This window comes from Grus americana, chromosome 1 (genome assembly GCF_028858705.1).
Source record: "Grus americana isolate bGruAme1 chromosome 1, bGruAme1.mat, whole genome shotgun sequence".
Taxonomy (NCBI): Eukaryota; Metazoa; Chordata; class Aves; order Gruiformes; family Gruidae; genus Grus; species Grus americana.
The window spans coordinates 190,075,103-190,094,392 of record NC_072852.1 but is presented as its reverse complement, the minus strand read 5'-3'; the positions used below and the strand labels follow the sequence as shown (position 1 = coordinate 190,094,392).

The 19,290-nt window shown below is 39.3% G+C and overlaps 2 protein-coding genes across 9 annotated transcripts in view; both read left to right on the top strand.

The window, feature by feature from the left end:
- The first annotated feature begins 504 nt into the window (after positions 1-504).
- NEK3 (NIMA related kinase 3) lies at positions 505-17,969 on the top strand. Of its 6 annotated transcripts, XM_054845751.1 has the most exons (17): positions 505-642; positions 1,711-1,936; positions 2,710-2,803; positions 3,025-3,122; positions 4,130-4,213; positions 4,863-4,930; positions 5,047-5,133; positions 6,236-6,290; positions 8,841-9,041; positions 9,396-9,465; positions 10,065-10,111; positions 11,023-11,125; positions 11,507-11,653; positions 13,313-13,447; positions 14,103-14,229; positions 15,160-15,205; positions 17,835-17,969. In XM_054845751.1, exons 2-17 carry the CDS (start codon positions 1,820-1,822, stop codon positions 17,844-17,846), a joined length of 1,491 nt encoding a protein of 496 aa, XP_054701726.1. In that variant the 5' UTR covers positions 505-642; positions 1,711-1,819; the 3' UTR covers positions 17,847-17,969. The 6 variants fall into 6 exon arrangements, with proteins under 6 accessions (XP_054701726.1, XP_054701733.1, XP_054701716.1 ...); XM_054845758.1 differs by lacking the exon at positions 17,835-17,969 and having other exon boundaries at positions 8,946-9,041; positions 15,160-15,317; XM_054845741.1 differs by lacking the exon at positions 17,835-17,969 and having other exon boundaries at positions 11,510-11,653; positions 15,160-15,317.
- NEK5 (NIMA related kinase 5) overlaps positions 17,839-19,290 on the top strand; it is a 29,909-nt gene continuing 28,457 nt past the window's right edge. For all 3 annotated transcript variants that reach the window (XM_054845703.1, XM_054845720.1, XM_054845712.1), the window contains exon 1: positions 17,839-17,975. In XM_054845703.1, the coding sequence (XP_054701678.1) occupies positions 17,859-17,975 (117 nt within the window). In that variant the 5' untranslated portion in view covers positions 17,839-17,858. The remainder of the gene's footprint in view (positions 17,976-19,290) is intronic.

The following is a 19,290-nucleotide window of genomic DNA, read 5'->3' as shown; positions in this document are numbered from 1 at the left end:
AAACGTGTCCCAGTCAGGACATGGTCTAGGCAGGCACTTCTGCTTATCTGTTGTGGAAGATTTAACTCTGTTCCATCTCACGGTTCAGATGCTGACCAGGGCATCTGTATCATGCCAGTTCTGTTCTGTCATGAGCAGTGCTTTACTTCAGTCACTAGTGCTATGCTCTGGCACAGAATCAGCATTTCACTAGAGAAACCGATTGTCAAATTCAGCAGGGATTTGTATTGCGGTTTTTGTGCAACATGGAGCCTAAAATGACTTTTAAGGTATTAACAGGCCTCATACTGAGGTGTTGGGCATGGGGCGGGGGGTGGTGGTGGTAAATGTTTATTGTTAACATAAGTCCCATTTGCTTGTTCTGACGAACAAAACTGAAAGCCACCCAGCAAGGACAGGCCGCCATAACCGCTAGAGGCGCTACCTCAGCGGCCGGGCGGGACCGGGGAACGCGGACGGGGCGGATGCCCGCCCGCGTTCCCCGGTCCCGCCCGGCCGCTGAGGTAGCACCGCCCTTCCCGACCCTGCGCCCTGAAGTTGGCGGTGCTGCCGGGCCCGGTTGTGGAGCAAGCAGCGGGCTTGCCCGAGGATCCTTCTTCAGGCGCCGGGCGGAGGCTCCGGCGGTTTGCGCGGCCCTCTGAGGTGAGTACCGCCTCCGCACGTTGAGGGCCCGGCTCGGGGCGGGCTTCGGCTTCCCCTCTTCAGGGAAACAGAGCTGTAGCTACCACATGTAACTGCTGTTAATGTGAAGCACATGCGGAGCGTGGCCGCTCCCCTGAAAACCACCATCTTCATCATTACTTAGGTGCTTTCAGAGTTTTCAAGTCAGTTAGTTAACATGTTTATTGTTCAGCCTCTGAGTCAATCGGCGTTTTATCCTTTGAGAAACAGTTAAGCCTTGAGATGCCTTCTAAAACCAACTAATCAGCCCATTAAAACACTGTGTGCACACAAGTATATACATAAAGTGATGTTTGTATCGTGGATAACTAACTTAAAAGTACCAACGTTTTGAAGAAAGCCCATAGTCTGTAAATCCAGTGATCGAACGTGTAGGAATGGTTCAAAGCTGCGCCCAGGGGAGGTTTAGGCTGGATGTTAGGAAGCATTTCTTTACTGAAAGGGTGGTCAAACCCTGGAACAGCCTTCCTAGAGAGGTGGTTGATGCCCCAAGCCTGTCAGTGTTTAAGAGGCATTTGGACAATGACTTTAACAACATGCTTTAACTTTTGGTCAGACCTGAAGTGGTCAGGCAGGTGGACTAGATGATCGTTGTAAGTCCCTTCCAACTGAGCTATTTATTCTAACTCTGCCAGTTGTTGAGATCTTTGTACATGAACACTGATAACTTTTCCAGTTTGATCTTGCTTATGCTGCTTTAGGTGAGAACTGTCACTGGAAGCTTGAAGCATATTTTTCATATTATCACCTCTGTGAGTTTTGTTTAGCATTATGAAACTGCCTGCAGAAGTGCAGGTAACAAAAAGAAGATGCTAAGTTGTAGGACTATAATTTACATTTTCAAAGAGCTTTAGCATTGAGAATAAAAATTGCAGAGATACACTGTACGATAGTTTGAAGTGAGCTTTCTGAAGGCCTCATTTTCAGCAAAATTAGTGGTTGGAAATTGTATTTATGGTAATGCTGAACAGTTGTAGGTACCCACATTTATCACCCATTCTTATTTTGTGGATTTTTTTTTTCATGCAGACTATATTAACAACAAATTTCAACAAATGAATCAAGGTCACGACAAAGTTTAGATCATCCTGTGAAAGAAAGTGTTTGAAGAGAAGCATTGGACCTAGGCTTTTAAAGCATGGAAGAATACAAAGTGTTGAAAGTACTAGGAGAGGGATCCTTTGGCAGAGCTCTCCTAGTTCATCATAGAATCAGTGACCAGAAGTATGCAATGAAGGAAATAAGACTTCCTATGGTAAGCATGACATACATCACTTCACCCACCACTTAAAAATAATTAAAAATCACAATTCTGGATATCTTTTTGAAACACTGAAAGTGTTTCTGCTGAGAGTTTTGTGTATTAGACAGTTGCATGGTATGGCTACTATATAACTATGTCTGAGTCTAGGTCCTTGGTAATAACTAAAATAGCAAAATCTGATTTGTTTCAGAAAGTGTGTGGTTACATTTTGGGAAGTGTAGCATATAGGAGGACACTTAGAATGAAACCTCTGTTCCCCTGATGCCCTTGGCTGGATTCCTCTTGATTTCACCAGAATGCAGATTTTGTCTGCAATACCTAATGAGGAAAGTAGCCTCATATTATTGCTGAAAATCAGATATTCAGGTTTCCTTCTCTGCATTTAGCTAAGCAAAAAATCACAAAATGGGAGACACTGGCTTTATTGACGCTGAACCTCACTTAATACCTGGGCATTTGGCTTTATATTGGGGTCATGCAGTGTAGACTGTCAGCTGTTCCAAACTCAGTGTGTGCTGCTTTGTTGCATAGTTCTGCATTTTTAAAATTGAAAAAGTCATTAACTGAAGTAGGAAAGTATCATCTCAAATTAAAAAAAAAAAACACAACACAAAAAACTGAAGAAGTCTTCAGCTAGTAGTAAACCATAGATTAAAAAATAAAGAACAATTTAAAAAAATATTTTCCTTTTGGAAAGTGAGGTGCATCATATGTATATATGAAAATACAGTGTGACATTTATATATGCATACATACACTTTCAGTCTTCATCTGATGTGGAGAACTCTAGGAAGGAAGCGGTTCTTTTGGCTAAAATGAAGCATCCAAATATCGTTGCCTATAAAGATTCATTTGAAGGTAAATATAAAAACTTAAAATATATTTATTTGTTTAAAGTTGCATACTCCTGAGGGATCAAGATTACTTTGTTGTTGTTGTTTATAATACATGTTATAAACAAAAAACATGTTTATTGTAATATATAATACGTGGCATGTAGTCAAGAGTTTTATAGTAAAAATAATATACTTACCCTGCTAATGAAAATACTAATTATTCTTAAATTACCTAAAATTTAGCTGATGGACATCTGTATATAGTGATGGAATATTGTGATGATGGAGATCTAATGCAAAAGATTAAACACCAAAGAGGAAAGTTGTTCCCTGAAGACATGGTAAGAAAAGACAGCATTTTGAACCAAGGACCTCGGAATCCTTTTTCATGTAAACTGAAACACCTTGCATCACAGAAAACAAATTATAGATATACAAAGACCTTGAAGTACCTTAAATGAAACAAAGACGCTTAGAATAGAAGCATTATTTATTTGGTAATTTCCAGCAGAACAAGATGAGAATTGCACTGAAAGGAATAAAAAAAATAAATTGCTGTCTGTATCTGAGAATTGTGCAGGCAGTGTGAAAAACAGAGTCAGGTTTGCGTGCATAAATTTATGCAATTAAGTAAGAATTTAACAGAAACTTCAGCCAGAATTTAAAGCACAGTAAGAGGTACTGCAAATGAGAAGTAAATAAAGCACTCTAGTAAGATAAATGAAACTAGCCAGGAGACTAAATGCTTGCATTTTATGTAGCAATTAAATGTTTAAACCATTCAGCAAGCCTTAACTCCTTTTATCACAGAGGCTATAAAATTACTTAGGAGAAGGTCCAAACTAGTTCCTGCCACAGTTAGGAGCATCATCTTAGTTAAAATGAAAAGACCAGACTTCTCACCTAATTTAATATTTAGATTGGCCAAGCATCTTTAACAACTTTATTTTGTACTTTTAAAAAGAGTATGTTTCCTCTTAGAAACAATATGTTATCTCAGTGTGGGTTTTTTGTTTTTTAATTTGATAATTTACTATGAAATTGTAATTGACGTGCTTATAAGATGACCATGAGATAAAGTGCCACGTAGTGACCCCCTAGCTTCATTATTGTTATGTATTATTAGGGTTTTCTAGACTCAGGTAGCAAACATTCCTTCTGCCACATTAAAATATGCTTCATCTTAAAGAATTCAGTCTGTCATGCTGATTGGAGGCCATTATGCTAGAGTTACTTTTAATTCCCAGACATTCTGAACATATTTTTTTTCTTTCTTGATTTTTTTTAATCTATTAGTATTCATTATATACAACATTGAGCTGTTATAACTCTTAGTTACTCTTTTTAGATCCTTCACTGGTTTGTGCAGATGTGCCTGGGTGTGAAGCATATTCATGATAAACGTGTGTTGCACAGGGATATCAAATCCAAGGTGAACAGAGCAAGTTTTGTTGCCATTAACAAACACTTTTCTGTGCAAAACTTCAACTCCCTCTTTCATAATTTCCTGTTACTGCTACAATGCTGGGTTTTTTTCATTTAGGCTTAAGAATATTAGGTAAATGGAATTGTTGAGTGTATGGGAATATTGTGGGCGTAAACATCATGTAAGTATAGCTATACCCTTCATATCCACAGTGCTGATAGCTCCAGTTGCTTGTGACAGACTGCTTATAACTTAAAACAATAACAGAAGTACAAAACATGTATGGAGTGTGCAGTTTGTAAATATCTTGCCTCTCTTTTTTTTTCTTTTATACTCTTTCCTAGCAGAAAGATAGAAATTGAGAAGAAAGTGTGACTTCAGTAGTTTGAGTATAGCATAGAAATTAAGGCATTTCTAAGCACCGATTCTTCCTTTGCTCCAGATGCTGGGGCTTTAGGCCTGAGTAATCTTTCCATCTCCCTTTAGACACAATGTAGTTCTTAACTTTTTGTGGTAGAACTATTAGGAGAAGCAAGTAAAAGGAAATATAAAGATAAAATATCAGAAGTGATTGTCACTGTGTTTTCTGTATATACAAACTACAGAAATGTTTTCTAGAAGGATATTTAAGTATGTAAATCTGTCCTCTTTGCAGAACGTCTTCCTCACTCAAAATGGAAAAGTCAAATTGGGAGATTTTGGATCTGCACGCCTTCTTGCGCAGTATGTAGCTATCTCCACTGATCTCAGTGGTGTAAAGTTTTATTTTACCATTGATAAATAGTACAAATCTCTTAAATAATTCTTTTTCTTCTGGTGTTTCTTTGTTGTTTCAATAGTCCAGTATCATATGCTTGTACGTATGTGGGAACTCCTTATTACGTACCTCCAGAAATATGGGAAAGCATGCCATACAACAACAAAAGGTATTTGTGTTTTCAGTGGTCACAGATAATGCCTCACTGATGTATGTCTTTTTATTGTTGTCTCAATCTGGCTTTGTGGCTTCCATATTTGGTTTGGGGAAGATATTGAGCTGAGGAATATTTAGAAAGAGGTAATTACAGGGGTTTTTTGAGATGAAAAGGCCCAAATTGCTCTTTACTTAGGTAACTGAGTGTATAATATCTGTAGTCTTAAAAGTTTGAAAACTGGTATGCAGATTTCTCTGTGCATTTGGGAGACTAAATATATACACACATACATATAAATATACACACATGTACATACATATCTGTTTGTGTCTTTCGGCCAAGGCTTATTTCTTGGGCTGGTCTTATTTTTTAAGCTCTTATTGCCAGACCTGATAACATAGGGATAATGGTTACAGAACTGATGAATTAAATTTATAAAGTCCAGTTATTCTGGTCCATATGCAAGAACTTCTGAGAGCATCTTGGTAGTACGGTGTTTACAGCCTCCTCCCAGACTCCAAAATACTAAGCCATTTTATATCCCCTCCCCTAGATCTGTTCTGTGACCATAGTTGTACCTGAATGGAGTGAGTTCATGTTTACACAGTAGGGAAGAAAACTTCCAGTGCTGAAGTTTTTTCTGCTCCTATTGCAAGACAGACATCAGTTGCTTCTTGTGCGGGTGGCAATACTCACTTTAGGTGGAAGATGATGGTTTTTTCCTTAGTAGCAGAATTCTTATGGGGAAGGCCAGAATTCCAACTCTCAGAATTAGGATCATGTGCCATCTGACGTTAAGGGCTGTGGAATAAAAAGGCTTTGAGGTGTGGAAGAATAAATATTGTTGCAGCAAATTGTTTAGGAGATGTCCTGGGAATGAAAAGCCAACTACAACTCTATGACAGTCATCTTTTTTTACATCAGAGTGAGATAAAATAAGCAAGATCATTTCCACTGGAGAGGTTAAAAACATAACTGTATTGTCTATTATGGTTACTTATATTTATTTTTAGTTTATTCAATTATGTACACATAATGAATTTAACTTTTTCTAGGCAGGATATTAAATTGTAGGTTTGGGCTCAAAATTTCTCATCTTTCTCTATACCTACAGTGATATATGGTCTCTGGGATGTATTCTATATGAGCTATGCACTCTTAGACATCCAGTAAGTATAGCTTTATTGCTATCAGAAAACTTTCGGAATTCCTGAAAATTTAATTTGCAGTTAGCTGTGGTTTGATGGATTCACAGTCAATTATATATTTAACTGACGTGTTTGCTGCTGCTTCTGAAAGAGGGAAGTATTGCTCCACCCTTCCCACCCCTCCTCCATTATGTGCCTTCTGTTTTTCAGCAGCTCTTGGGACCTATTGGGCCCTTCTGTAAAATACTCAGTTTTCTAAATTGTTAGAAAACAATGGTTTTTTTTCTTTCTTAGTTAATTTTCATCAATATCAGTGAGGTGATCTGGGGCTTATTAAGGAGTCCAGCAGGTGCCAGACTGGTTCCAGGTATCTGCAGGGATGTTGCAATGACCTTTGTGTTTTACAGAAGATAGAGGCAATGACACTCAAAATCTTTGCTAATGAGAATATATCGTGTGCAAGCAGAGCAAAATGTAGTAAGCAATAAGCGGTTTTGTACCTCGCATCAGTGATATACCTATTGAAAGCTGGAGAGGGACTGTTTACAAGGGCATATAGTCATGAGACAAGGGACAATGGCTTTAAACTAAAAGAGGGTAGATTTAGATTAGATGTGAGGAACAAATTCTTCACTATGAGGGTGGTGAGACACTGGAACGGGTTGCCCAGAGAAATTGTGGATGCCCCCTCCCTGGAAGTGTTCAAGGCCAGGTTGGATGGGGCTTTGGGCAACGTGGTCTAGTGAAGGGTGTCCCTACCCCTGGCAGGGGGATTGGAACTAGATGATCTTTGAGGTCCCTTCCAACCCAAACCATTCTGTGATTCTGTATTGGGTTTGCACGGCAAGGCTTTGGTAGCAGGGGGGCTACAGGCGTAGCTTCTGTGAGAAGCTGCTGGAAGCTTCCCCCATGTCCAATAAAGCCAATGCCAGCCGGCTCCAAGATGGACCCACTGCTGGCCAAGGCTGACCCCATCAGCGACGGTGGTAACGCCTCTGGGATAACAGAGTTAAGAAGGGGAAAAAAAAACCTACCAGGAGCAATTGCAGCCAGAGAGAGGAGTGACAATATGTGAGAGGAACAACCCTGCAGACACCAAGGTCAGTGAAGAAGGAGGGGGAGGAGGTGCTCCAGACACTGGAGCAGAGATTCCACTGCAGCCCGCGGAGAAGACCATGGTGAGGCAGGCAGTCCCCCTGCAACCCATGGAGGTTGATGGAGCAGATATGTCTTCCACAGTGTTGATGCTATGCTTCCTATATGTTAACTTCCTCTGGCTTCTGTATACAGACACATGGCTAACACGAGAGCCCTTAGGAGAATATGTTTGTCTTGCAAGAAAATGAGATCATCTTAATTTAAGGTCATTTTGTCTTAGTTTATTGTAAGCAACACTGAGCTAATGCAGCTGACACTGCTAGCAGTACAAGAGTTTAGAAGTTCATACTGCGAGTGAGTAATGAAGGAGTCTGTGCATAGGCGTGAGTTAGCCTAAGTAGGTCTGTGGCAAGGCTTCGGCAGTTTCACAACTGTTCAGGCAGTACTCAGAGCAGGGATACCAAGGAGTGGAGCATTCTTCCCTTTTTAGCGGCATTGAAATGTTATCTGTCTGTTTTTATGTGATGGTCACCACATATATTCTTGCACAATCTTATTGGGGTGATATAAAAGAATGCCACACGCTGCGGATGCTTGGTACTCTGCGGCCAAGCCCGTGGTGTGTACCCTAAGACAGCTGGTTATGCATGGAGATAGAAGTTCTCAGCCATTTTAGCTCAGGCTGTTTCCATCCGTGGTTATAGCTGTCCCCACTGACAAGTCTCCGATGACTTGTACTTGGAAGCAGTAATTCCTAACTAAAGACTGGTTAACAGCTGAGAAAAGTAACAACCGAAGCCATTTCACATAGATTTGCAAGCAGATATTTGTGCCTTGATAGGCTACTTTTGATGATTATTCTTTTTTTTTTTTTTTTAATAGAAGTTGCCTCTTTTCAGGCTTACAGTTTCACTCTTGCAGTTTGATTCTGATCTCAAGTATGGGAAGGACACTAAGATGATCCAAATATTTTCAATGCTGTATTCCTACTAAAATAAATCTTGAACAATCCTAAATATATAGCGGTAACTCCCACCTAGTTTCCAGTTGTACAGGTTATTGTTTACAATGTCCATTATGATCTGGTTTTAGTCAAGCTTTGTATGCTGTCCTGGACATATGCAAACCAGGACATATGCAAACTGTGATGTTTTCATTTTCAGCAAATTATGTCTGTCACTGTTAACATAAACAATTGTTAATATAAACAAATGCCTACCTAATAGCCCTACAAAATGTAAAGGAAAGTTTCTGATGTGTTCGCTCAGGGTCATTATTCCACACCTCTGAATTAGAGCCCTGAAACTGTCAAACTGGGAGCCAAATCATTATGGTAATAGGGAGCCTACATAGATACATACCATGCATTTTTATATATTAAATGTTGAAGTTGCTCTTAAATTATATCAGGTTGTTTTTTTTTTACCTTATGCTTAAACTCCATGCTCTAGTGTTCATTTATTTTTAATGCAGTTTCAAGCCAATAGCTGGAAACATCTCATCCTTAAGATATGCAAAGGGTCCTACAATCCACTACCATCTCACTATTCCTATGAACTTCATTACTTAATAAAACAGATGTTTAAGAGAAATCCCAAGAATCGTCCATCAGCCAGTAGTATTCTTGCAAGAGGTTGCTTAACCAAGCTTATCAAAAATTGTTTGCCTTCTGAGGTATGGTATATTCTTTGTCTCTAGATTTAAAGAATAGTATCTACATTTTAGATACTACATCAGTTTCTTTTGTAGTTTGTTAGTGTATAACAAGATGAAATGTAGTGTTGTGTAAGTCCTACTCTAGAAGCTACAAATACCGTTGTAGGCTTCTCAGAAAACTGAGTTATTAGAAAGGTTTGTTTTGAAAATAAGAGTTGAATATTGATGTGATGTTGCTAAAATTAGATACTGTTAGCTGTTAGCTGTAACAATGCTTTTGTATAGTAAGTCTGTTTTTAACAAATAGCAGATACAGTAATTTGAGAAAAGTTAAAATGGTACAGTACTTGCATCTCTTCATACACATTCCAGATGACAAATGAGTTTGAGCAGGTATTAAAGGAAAGCAAGAAACATGAAGGCAATGCAGCAAGACCAAAGGGTAAGTCAGCAATGTTTTTCTTGATGTAGGTAATGACAAAATGACTAGGATTTGTAAGGTCTTAATTACAGCTATAAAACATTAATATTATATGTTCAAATCCACTTTTAATTATTTCAAAATCTATTATTATTGAACTTGTATGGAAAAATGCTTGAAGGGCATAAATTATATTCCAGCATGAGAAATACAGTGCAAAGCTATAATACATACATTGTAAGTCTTAAGACTTGTGCTAGAATTAAAATTTTCAATTTTAAAATGAGCAAAACTTTTAGCTGTTGCATATATTTTGAATACAACAGTGCTTTCCTTCCCAGAAAATGGTGAAGTTATTTTCATTATTTAATTTTTAGAGAGAATGTTGGATTTTTTCTTCTGCATACATTTATCTACACCAAAATTTGTACACATTTGGAACTGAATAGTAGTGGGACTCCCTGTTGAGAATGAACTACGTTGACAGAAGTGTGAAGAAGCTTTCACATAATTTTCATTGCTTGGTTCAGTGGCGTTGCTGTCATACCTCTGGAATACCAATTTACCACAATCATTTGCCAAACATACTAACTCTTTAATCTGTTCCTTAATGTTATCAGGTAATGTCATGGCTGGTGGAAGCCCAAATAATAAGAAAGAAAATAGAGTAAGTATTCAAGTATCAGTATAATATTTGTATTTTAGTAATTTAGAATGTTCTGTATTATAGAAAATTCATATGGAAAATTATTAGTATGCTAAATATAGATCAGCCTACTAGGTCAGCTGTCATCTGTGTTCAACTTGCAGAGTTTTCCTGTGCATTTCTCACCACTGTAACTTTTTGATGCTTCCCACGTTTAGTTTAGTTCCTCCTAGCCCTTTCAAAACAAATTTAACAACAGCAACAATAATAATACCAAACAAAAAACCCCACCTCTCCTGTTTTTCTAAGTTTTGGGATACTGTAAAATTTGATGCATTTTCTTTGCTTTAGGGACACATTTTGCACAGGCTGCTGTGGAAACAGTCTAGTCTGGACATAATTCTCACTAGGTTTTAGGGCCCATGTGAGATTTCAGGTGAGGAGAATTAAGCCACAGGTGGCCAAGAAATCACCTATGCGTTGATTATAGCACAGCCTGGCTCAGCAATATTGAGTATATTTTTCAAAACATGTTGCCGGTAGGGTTCATTTTTTTTCTTTCAATAGACATGTCAGTCTGAGCAGTTTAATATTTGGGTGCATCTTGTTTTCCCTGGGAATACAACTCATTTATCTTTATATTGCTACAGTTCTTAAATGTACAAAAATAAAACCATAAATTGCATCAAGTAACTACATATGCTCTTAGCTTCAGAAACTGAGATTATCTGTCAAAAAAGGGCACGCAGTGTGAAATGTAGTGCAATAATAGATGCAGTGCAATTGGCTTCGTGGTCTCACTGTTTTAGTTTTCAGATCTTTAGGCCAGTCATTTTATAGCAAAACTAAAAGAGTTAATGCCATGTTAATATTACTGCTTTTTTTTCTGGACAACAAGGATAATGATTAATGCAGTCTTTATTCTTTTAAAGCGAAGTAAAAATGAAAGTAGTGAGCATAGCCCCTTAGAAAGGAAAAATATTACTAAGGATTTGAGCGAAAGCACAAAGGAACAAAGAAAATCTCATGAAGAGGGTAAGTTTTACAGTTTTAAGGCTGATGCATTTCCTTCTATGTAGTGATATCTAAATGTCAACGATGCAGCAATTTAAACAGGTACAAGTCTGCATCTATAGAAAGCCATGCCACTGTCTGTTACTTCTGCAATTATATTGATTCTTACCACTTATCTGAGATATTAAAAAAAAAAAAATCATGGCCAAAGGATTAGAAAATGACTATTTGAAAGCATTTGGTATAGAGTAAATGTATGGGGAACTCTTTTGCCAAGTTCAGACTTGTACCGATAGAATCAAACATCACCATTACTGAAGTGCTGTAGGCTTAGTACTAGTTCGCATGGACAGATAATCGAGTTAGATGCTGGTCATGATCCTTTTTTTGTTGCAATTACAGCAGAAACTTCTGACGTCCTCCCAGAAATTACTGATTTGTCACATCCCCATAGGAGGCAATGGGAAAAGAGGATATCCAGTACTGTAGTGGATGTCCTGGAAAATGCATCCTTGCTTTCTTCCAGCTTTACATCTGAAGAGGCTAAAAGTAAGATTTAATTAAATGTGGTTTTAATTCAAGTAATATCAGTGGTTCCTTACAGATTTTAAAAGCCAAAACTTTACAGGGCATATTCAAAATTATGTAAAAAATAATTTGAAAATATTTTATTAACAAACACTCAAAAAGCCCCCTGTGCTGAAGAGAATTTTTTAGTGGTCTTGTGTGACACGAGGATTGCAAAGAGTGATAAAAGCCACAGATAACATTGGCAACCCTAAAATGATACTCATTGCTAAGAAATTATCCTACCAACGCTCCTCTTAGTATGCCATTTGTGGGGTAACACTGAGGAATTAATTTGTTGCAGAATGCAGCTGCCTGTCTTTCAAGTACAGCCTATTGTTGGGAGCATATAACATCCATACTTCTACTACTGTTGCCATTTAACATACAGATAATGCCAATGACAAGAACTAGTAATGATGTACCTCAGATGTGCATGTTAAAGAAATCTACCAGATGTGAGTTACCCTAGGTTTGCTTTATTGCAGCGCTGGATGCACGGGGGAAACAGCTCCACCAAACGTGCATGCCAGGTGATTACCAACACACAGGTTATATAGAATCAAAATATACATATTCATTATTTTTCCAAGAAAAGGCAGTCCTATAATAATAAGTTCTTGGAATTTACATATTCTCCTCCCCATCACGCATGCTCAGTGATTTGAGTTGGTGGTCCTCAAGGGGTCTCTGGTGGTTGTCAGTGGTCTCGCACCTGTGTCCGCTGGATGACCCTCTTCTTCCAGGCATGCGCAGTATCCTCGCTGTGGATTCACCTGTCCGTAACAACTTACTTCATAAGATTAATATTGTCAGGCCTATTGTCCGGTTGGGTAGGGACTGTACATGGAACATAGCAGCACTGTACATTGCCATGGTCAGTTAGCCTCAGTACCTATTACCTTGGTTACAAACTCCTTTCCCATGATTGTAGGCTTTGAAACAGTTCTAGGCCTTAAGCAGCTTTCTAGTTAACATAAGTTTTCTTATAGCTAAGCTTCTATATTTTCTACAGTGCAGCAGAGATTCTTCCTTCTTCCACATCAACAGCTTTTAATTAGAACACTTAACATGGAGTTTCTTCTGAAAAATGTGTCAATTTTAAAATGCCCCACAGTGTATGTGATTGTTATAATTATTTCATGTGATTCTGGATATGTATTCTAAGTAAATGTGAATAGATGCTATTGAAATAAATAATCAAGATACGAGTTGTGAGAAAATTCCCAAGCTGTGGTAAGAAAGTTACACGATAATTATATGGAAGAGGACAGAAGAACGCATGTATTTAGGCGTTCTTCTATTAAAAGGCACAAAAATGGCCACAGGCTCCATTTTGTGAGATTTATAGAGTCACCAAAGCAGCTTGCAGAGACTCTGACTCCTCACAGCCCTCAGCCAGTTCCTGCTGGCTCCCTGCTCGCAGGAGGCTCTGCTGTGGCCTTTGGTCATTTTCCTTCCTCTGAAGGAAACCTCAAAACATTGAGTGTCAACCTCAGAACATTGAGAGGTCAGCAGTGCTACAGAGGGAAACACCTAGACTCCTTTCTTCCTGTATTTTTCTCTTGAATGTGATCTTTGCAATCCACACTGCTAATGCAATTTTATCTAAGTAGTATTTATCAATGATTTTATACCTAGGTGGCTGTGTTATAAGCTACAGTGAAAAAAAGCCACGTAAGCAGTGGAACAAGGAAACTCCTCAGACCCTGATGAACGTTCTCAGTAACGCAGATGTCAGCTTAGCATTTAAAACATACACAATTTATAAACCAGGTAAATCCGCAGTTTGTGGGCAAACATTTTTGCAAACAGGTTTATTAATAAAGACTTTTTTGTTTTTACATACATAGCCCCTATGTATAGAGATTGTGCATTTGCATTTATGTCACAACAGACTGGGTTTTGGGGGTTTTTTTCTAAGTTTACTGAATGAAATGTGGACTTCCAAAAAGCCAGGTTTAGAATTCATGAGTGATTGTACCTCTCCGCTACACCTCTTTATGACGGACTTTCACTTGCAGCTCAATAGCTGAAGGAGGTTGTGACAAAAAAGCAGGCACTGTAGAGCCCTGTGGTCTCCATCCTGCTAAGCAGCCTGGTGTACATGTTAGGGAGGTGCAATAAATACAGTGGAGCCCTGTCAGGGAAATCCGCCTTCACTACATCAGTAGCGGCCTGTTTTGAAGACAGGATAGTAAGATGGGACAGCTAAAGATGACTGTAGTCTGTAGATGTGCACAGCCGCAGTTGGAAATACTTCTTCTGTGCTTCAGTTGCATTATTAGTTTATCTCCCCACTTAAAATAGGTAACAGCTTGTACTGGAATCTGCTAAGAACTGAGGACACATTAGAAAGATTATATTCTTAATAATTTTATTTCTAAAATTAAAGTATTTTGGTGACATTTTAATTTTTATACTTTCAAAGCTTCTGAAAATATATTAAGAGGTCCACTTTCTGATGAAACTGAAGCGTCTGATGAAGCAGATGGTGACCATGAAGCTATTGTCATAGACTCTGAGAGACTTGAGCCTAGATCTGACGAAGATGACACGTATGTCCAAATGACATCCTTCTATTTTTTTCCTTTGGTTCCTCAAAGTGGTTTTTCCAAAAAGACATTCCCCTGAAAAAATAAATATTGTTCTCAGCATCTAAATCCCCACTCTTACATAATATTAAAATTTAGTAGCATTTGATATCTTACAGGTTTTCTTTGCTGTATTTATAGTTACTGATGGTGTTGAGACTAAACAGGTTGCTTGTTATTAGCAGATATTGTAATAATTTGGTGATGACTTTGCAAAAATGAAAGTGTGAGATGAAATTAGATCCACAGTAAAGTGCAAAACCTTCTTGCATGAAACATCTTTGTACTCTGACCTTGAAATCAGATAACCAGTGGCAAAACCACTTGCCTAGTGGTATGTTTGCTATATTTGTGTATTCTTCCTACTCTTTTCGCATAGTGCAATAAAATCACTTTGGTACCTACTTATTGAGACATATTGTAGAAACTTTTTAACTTCTATTTATGTTAGTGACCCACTTCTGTTTTTGAAAGAGCAGAGTGTACATCAACACAGAACAGAAATACTGTATTTTACAGATGTGTGTTTGGAGGGGGAGTTTCTTGGATTCTCAGAATCTCAGTTTATGTCATTGTTTATTTTTGTGGCACTTGGAGTTGAACTACTTCGGTATGTATTACTGCAGTTCAGCTGCAAGCTGTTAGTATCGACATGTTTGCAGTCTCAATATAGGCATTTGGGTTTGCTTTTGAGAAAACTTATTTGGGTAAATTCAAAAGAGAACATCTGTTGGTTCCCTAATCACAGTGGTGCAGGAAATAAATCTCTTGTGTTGCTATTTTTAACATAATTTCTCCTAGTTATAGGGTAATTTTAGAGGAGGTGGAAAGCAAATAAAGATTTATAAAGTTGTATTTTGCTTTGCAAAATAATATTGTGAAATCTATTTTTAGGGACTTTGAGGAAGATGACCCAGACTGGATGTCGGAACTGAAAATGGTATTGAAACACAGTGACTGAAAACCTGAATTTAACTACAGTAATTGAAGTTAGGCTGGCCAGTATTTATAATCCGAATCGTTGTTAATAGTTGTAGTTATTAATAAAAATATTTCAGTCAAAAAAATCTGAGTAGGCATGTTTTCTGTATCACAAAATTGAGGATGGAAAATGCATAACAAACCTTTTTAGCTACAGTGCTTGCAAATAACTGAACAAGTCTAGATATTAAATCTATTTGGAGTTGGTAGAGTAGCTTTGCAGAAATGTTCAGGCAAAAGCATTAGTGCTAATAGCGTGTCATTCAAATTGCCCCCTTGTTGTATCTTAAAGAGATGGCGTAACACTATGAGAATGTGGACATTTTTTCTTCCTGACTACATATGGAAATGCTACATAGTAGGAATAACTGATTTTGTCCGAAGGGCGTATTATGGAAAATACTTAGCCATGCTAAATATTTGAGGCTTTAGTTCATGCAGTTATTAATACTCTGAAAACTCTTGAGGCTGAGCTTTTCCCTTAATTCAATGAAAAGGGTTTTATAGATGCCATTGCATGTGTGGAAGGAAGCTAATTTGTTCATAAATAAGGACAAATTTCCCGATTTTGACAAGGAGACACACTTCTACCACAGAAAGTGTTATGGGCAATGTCACGTTTGAGCTGTGCTGGCTCCTGGGTACTAGTCATTTTACGAGAGAAGCATGGCAGGGGAGTGCAGAAATGCTCTCGGCAGAGTTCTCCTGGGGAAGCTGTTCCAGACTGTGTCCATGTAATAAAATAATCATAGAATCATAGAATGGTTTGGGTTGGAAGGGACCTTAAAGATCGATCATCTAGTTCCAACCCCCTGCTACGGGCAGGGACACCCTCCGCTAGACCACGTTGCCCATAATACTGCAGAATAATAAATACAGAAAGCTGTAGGAAATCCGTGGGTTTAGTACGGAGCCATTTCCTATCTCACCACCGGTGTTGCTTGTAGGCTGGTATTTGAGGCTCTGCTATGGATTCAAGAACTTGAGACAGTCGAGATTTTCTTTTGGGCCAGCCTACTCGTCTTACAGACCACTCAAACCGAAAGCCGCCCGCCCTGGGAGGAAAATAAGCTCCTGCTGCTCCTGCCAGGGGTGAGGGCCGGCCCTGCCACCGTTCCTGCCCACTGCCCCGGGCCTGCCTGCGGGCGGTGCCGCCGCACCGCTTCTAACGCCACACCCCCGTCGGGAAAGCGCGGAGCCCGGGGAGGGCTCTTTCTCCTGCCCGTGGGTGCTGCGGAGGCGGCTGGGCGCACACAGGTATCGCGTCCCCCGGCGGCGGGCCGGGCCGGGCCGCAGGGGAGGGAGGCCCCGGCAAGGGTTGCCTGGCCGGCTCGCCCCGTCGCCATGGCGACGGCACCACAACCGAGGCGCGAAGGGCGGCGGGGAGCGATCCCGCAGCGCGGCGGGGACGACGGCACCCCCGCCGGCTTCCCCTCCCCGTGCCCGCTGAGGTGCCCACCCCCAGCCCCCCAGCAGGAGGTTGTAAACCGCCACCCGTAGGCCCTGCTGCCAGGCGGTCGAGCCCCACCACCCTGCCCGAGGTCTGGCCCTGCCGCCCTCACCTCCCCAGCGCCCCGCTGCCATTAAGCTGTCCGCAGAGGCGAAGCTCTGGGCGGTGAGAGGCCTGGGTGCATCGCAGGCCCAGGGCAGCCGGGGGGGCTGAGGCAGCCGGGCCCTGGCGGGCCGCGCAGCCCTGCCCAGGGGCAGCTTGTCACACCTGCGGGTGAGACGGGGCGAGTCCCGAGCGGCAGCTTCTCACCAGAGACTACGAACAGGAGCTGGCTTTGACCCAAACACCTGCATTATTAATGCCTGAAGGTCACCCTGCCTGTGCTGTCCTCAGAAACCTCTTGGCTTGGAGCTCGCCCAGGCTCCCGAGGTAGCCTGTTACAGAGCTCGTCTGTCCCTCCTGACAGGAAAAGACTAGTATCTTAGTAAATCACCCTTGCTAAAACTCAGGCGAACTAGTATGAATAGTTTTATAGTGTTTGCTCATACTTAGCCACCTAAGTTGGCGTATGGATACATTGCAGGTACCCAGTGACATTACTGTTTATGCCAGAGGTTTCCAGATGACTGCCAGTGCCTGCTGGTGCACTCGTCTGTGGTCTCCTGCAAAATGCAGTGGCTTTTTTTTTTTTGCTGCCAACATTAGATCGCATTAGTATAAACTAAATCAGCGTGAAATACGTTATTTTTTCCTTTAAAAGAGCAAGTTTGCAGTATTGTTAACTTCACGAAATAATGAGTCAGACTTTCCAAAATAATTTAATCTTACATAGTACTTTCTACTGCCTTCTCATGTTTTAACTTTAGGATGTACTAGGACTAACCTTCAAGCTTTTCTTTATGAGACACTCGTAAACTTGCTGCTTATTGAAAGTTCAGATCCACAATAATTTGCAGACTTCCAGGAGATGACATTTTGAGGAAGAATCAGCAGCAGTAATAAAAATGTGATACAATGTGATAAAAATGTGATAAAAATTACTGTCTTAAAAGGTAGTGTTGTATTGGGTTTGTAGTACAAACTGAGATGTTACAGCACTGACTGCGTGCAACCTAATTTGAGGACTTTTTTATTTTAGATACTGCTTTAAGACGAAGACATCATGGATAAATATGAAATCATTAAAAAAATTGGAGAGGGATCTTTTGGCAAAATATTCTTGGCAAAAGGAAAAGTGGATAATGAGCAGTGTGTTATCAAAGAGATTGATTTAACTAAGGTAAAACAACAAAACCTGGATGATAACAGTAGTTATTTGCCTGATTGTGCTAATTGCGTTTAGCTAGGGCATGAACTTGGGTTATGTTTTATCTTCTTTGTTAGTTCCATCTCGATTATATAGACTTAAATTTTCCAAATTCTTTGCTATTTTAGGAATTTTACAAGTGTAGATGAAATACTTATTTTGATATCGTGTTACTTTTTACTGCATTTTTGTTCTTTTCAAAACTTCTACCTAAAATGCATGACACTACCTAATTCAATTTTATAATAGATGATTCAACTACAATGAAACTATTGCGACTGAAATAACAAATCACAATTTTGTGATACATTTCTCTAAACTTTTGCATTTCCATTTTTTTTCCACATCTATATTTTCAGACACGAGTAATTCACAACAGAGTCTTTCCAATTCTCATTAATGTTTATGGCAGTTTGATTCATCTCCTCTAATTTTAAATTTCCATTCTGTAGCTGTCAGCATCTGAGCTGCTTGGCTAGGCTCCCTTTCTAGGAGAACAAGAGTAATACGTATTTTTAGGAAGCTGTGGATCATGTGCGTTTTAGACTTCTGTTTTGGAATGAGCTGAACTGGGCCATAAAAGCACTCCCTTTCTTTCTGTTGACTGCAGAGGCTGGTTAGGGTCACTAGCTCAGGTATGGGAGGAATACCACTCCTATAGCTAGTTCCAGAAAGACACACTCCCTGTAATTTCAATACAGGGGTTTCAACAGTCAATTTCAATGAGTCTCTACCTGCCTTTGACAGGTCTTTTGCTATTCTGGGCCACATTAGGCAATTTCTAATATATTAGAGAATTATAATAGAAGAATGAATTTTTATACATCAGTTCTAGAAAGAGCTGCATAACTTCCATATTCAAACCCAGAAAAATTTATATGCTAGTGATGAGTACATAAAAAAATAAAGTTTATTTCTGTGCTCATGACCAATAAAACCCATGCATTTCTAATCTTAGATTTTGATGCATGCAAAATAGAAAAATGGAAGTTAATAAAATATTATTGTGGATCCCACTTGTTCAAAAATCAGAAGCTGGATACAGAAAATTACTACTTTGAAGCCCTAAGATTTTTGTTATATGGTAGAGTGTGTTTCATTAACTTTCTGGTTTTTAAATCTTTGAGGATTAAATTTCAAAATTATTTCTTAAGAATGAGTGTAAGAAACTGTTCTCATTTTGGCTGGGATAGAGTTAATTTTCTTTCTAGTAGCCAGTATAGTGCTGTGGTTTGGATTTAGGATGAGAATAATGTTGATAACACACTGATGTTTTAGTTGTTGCTGG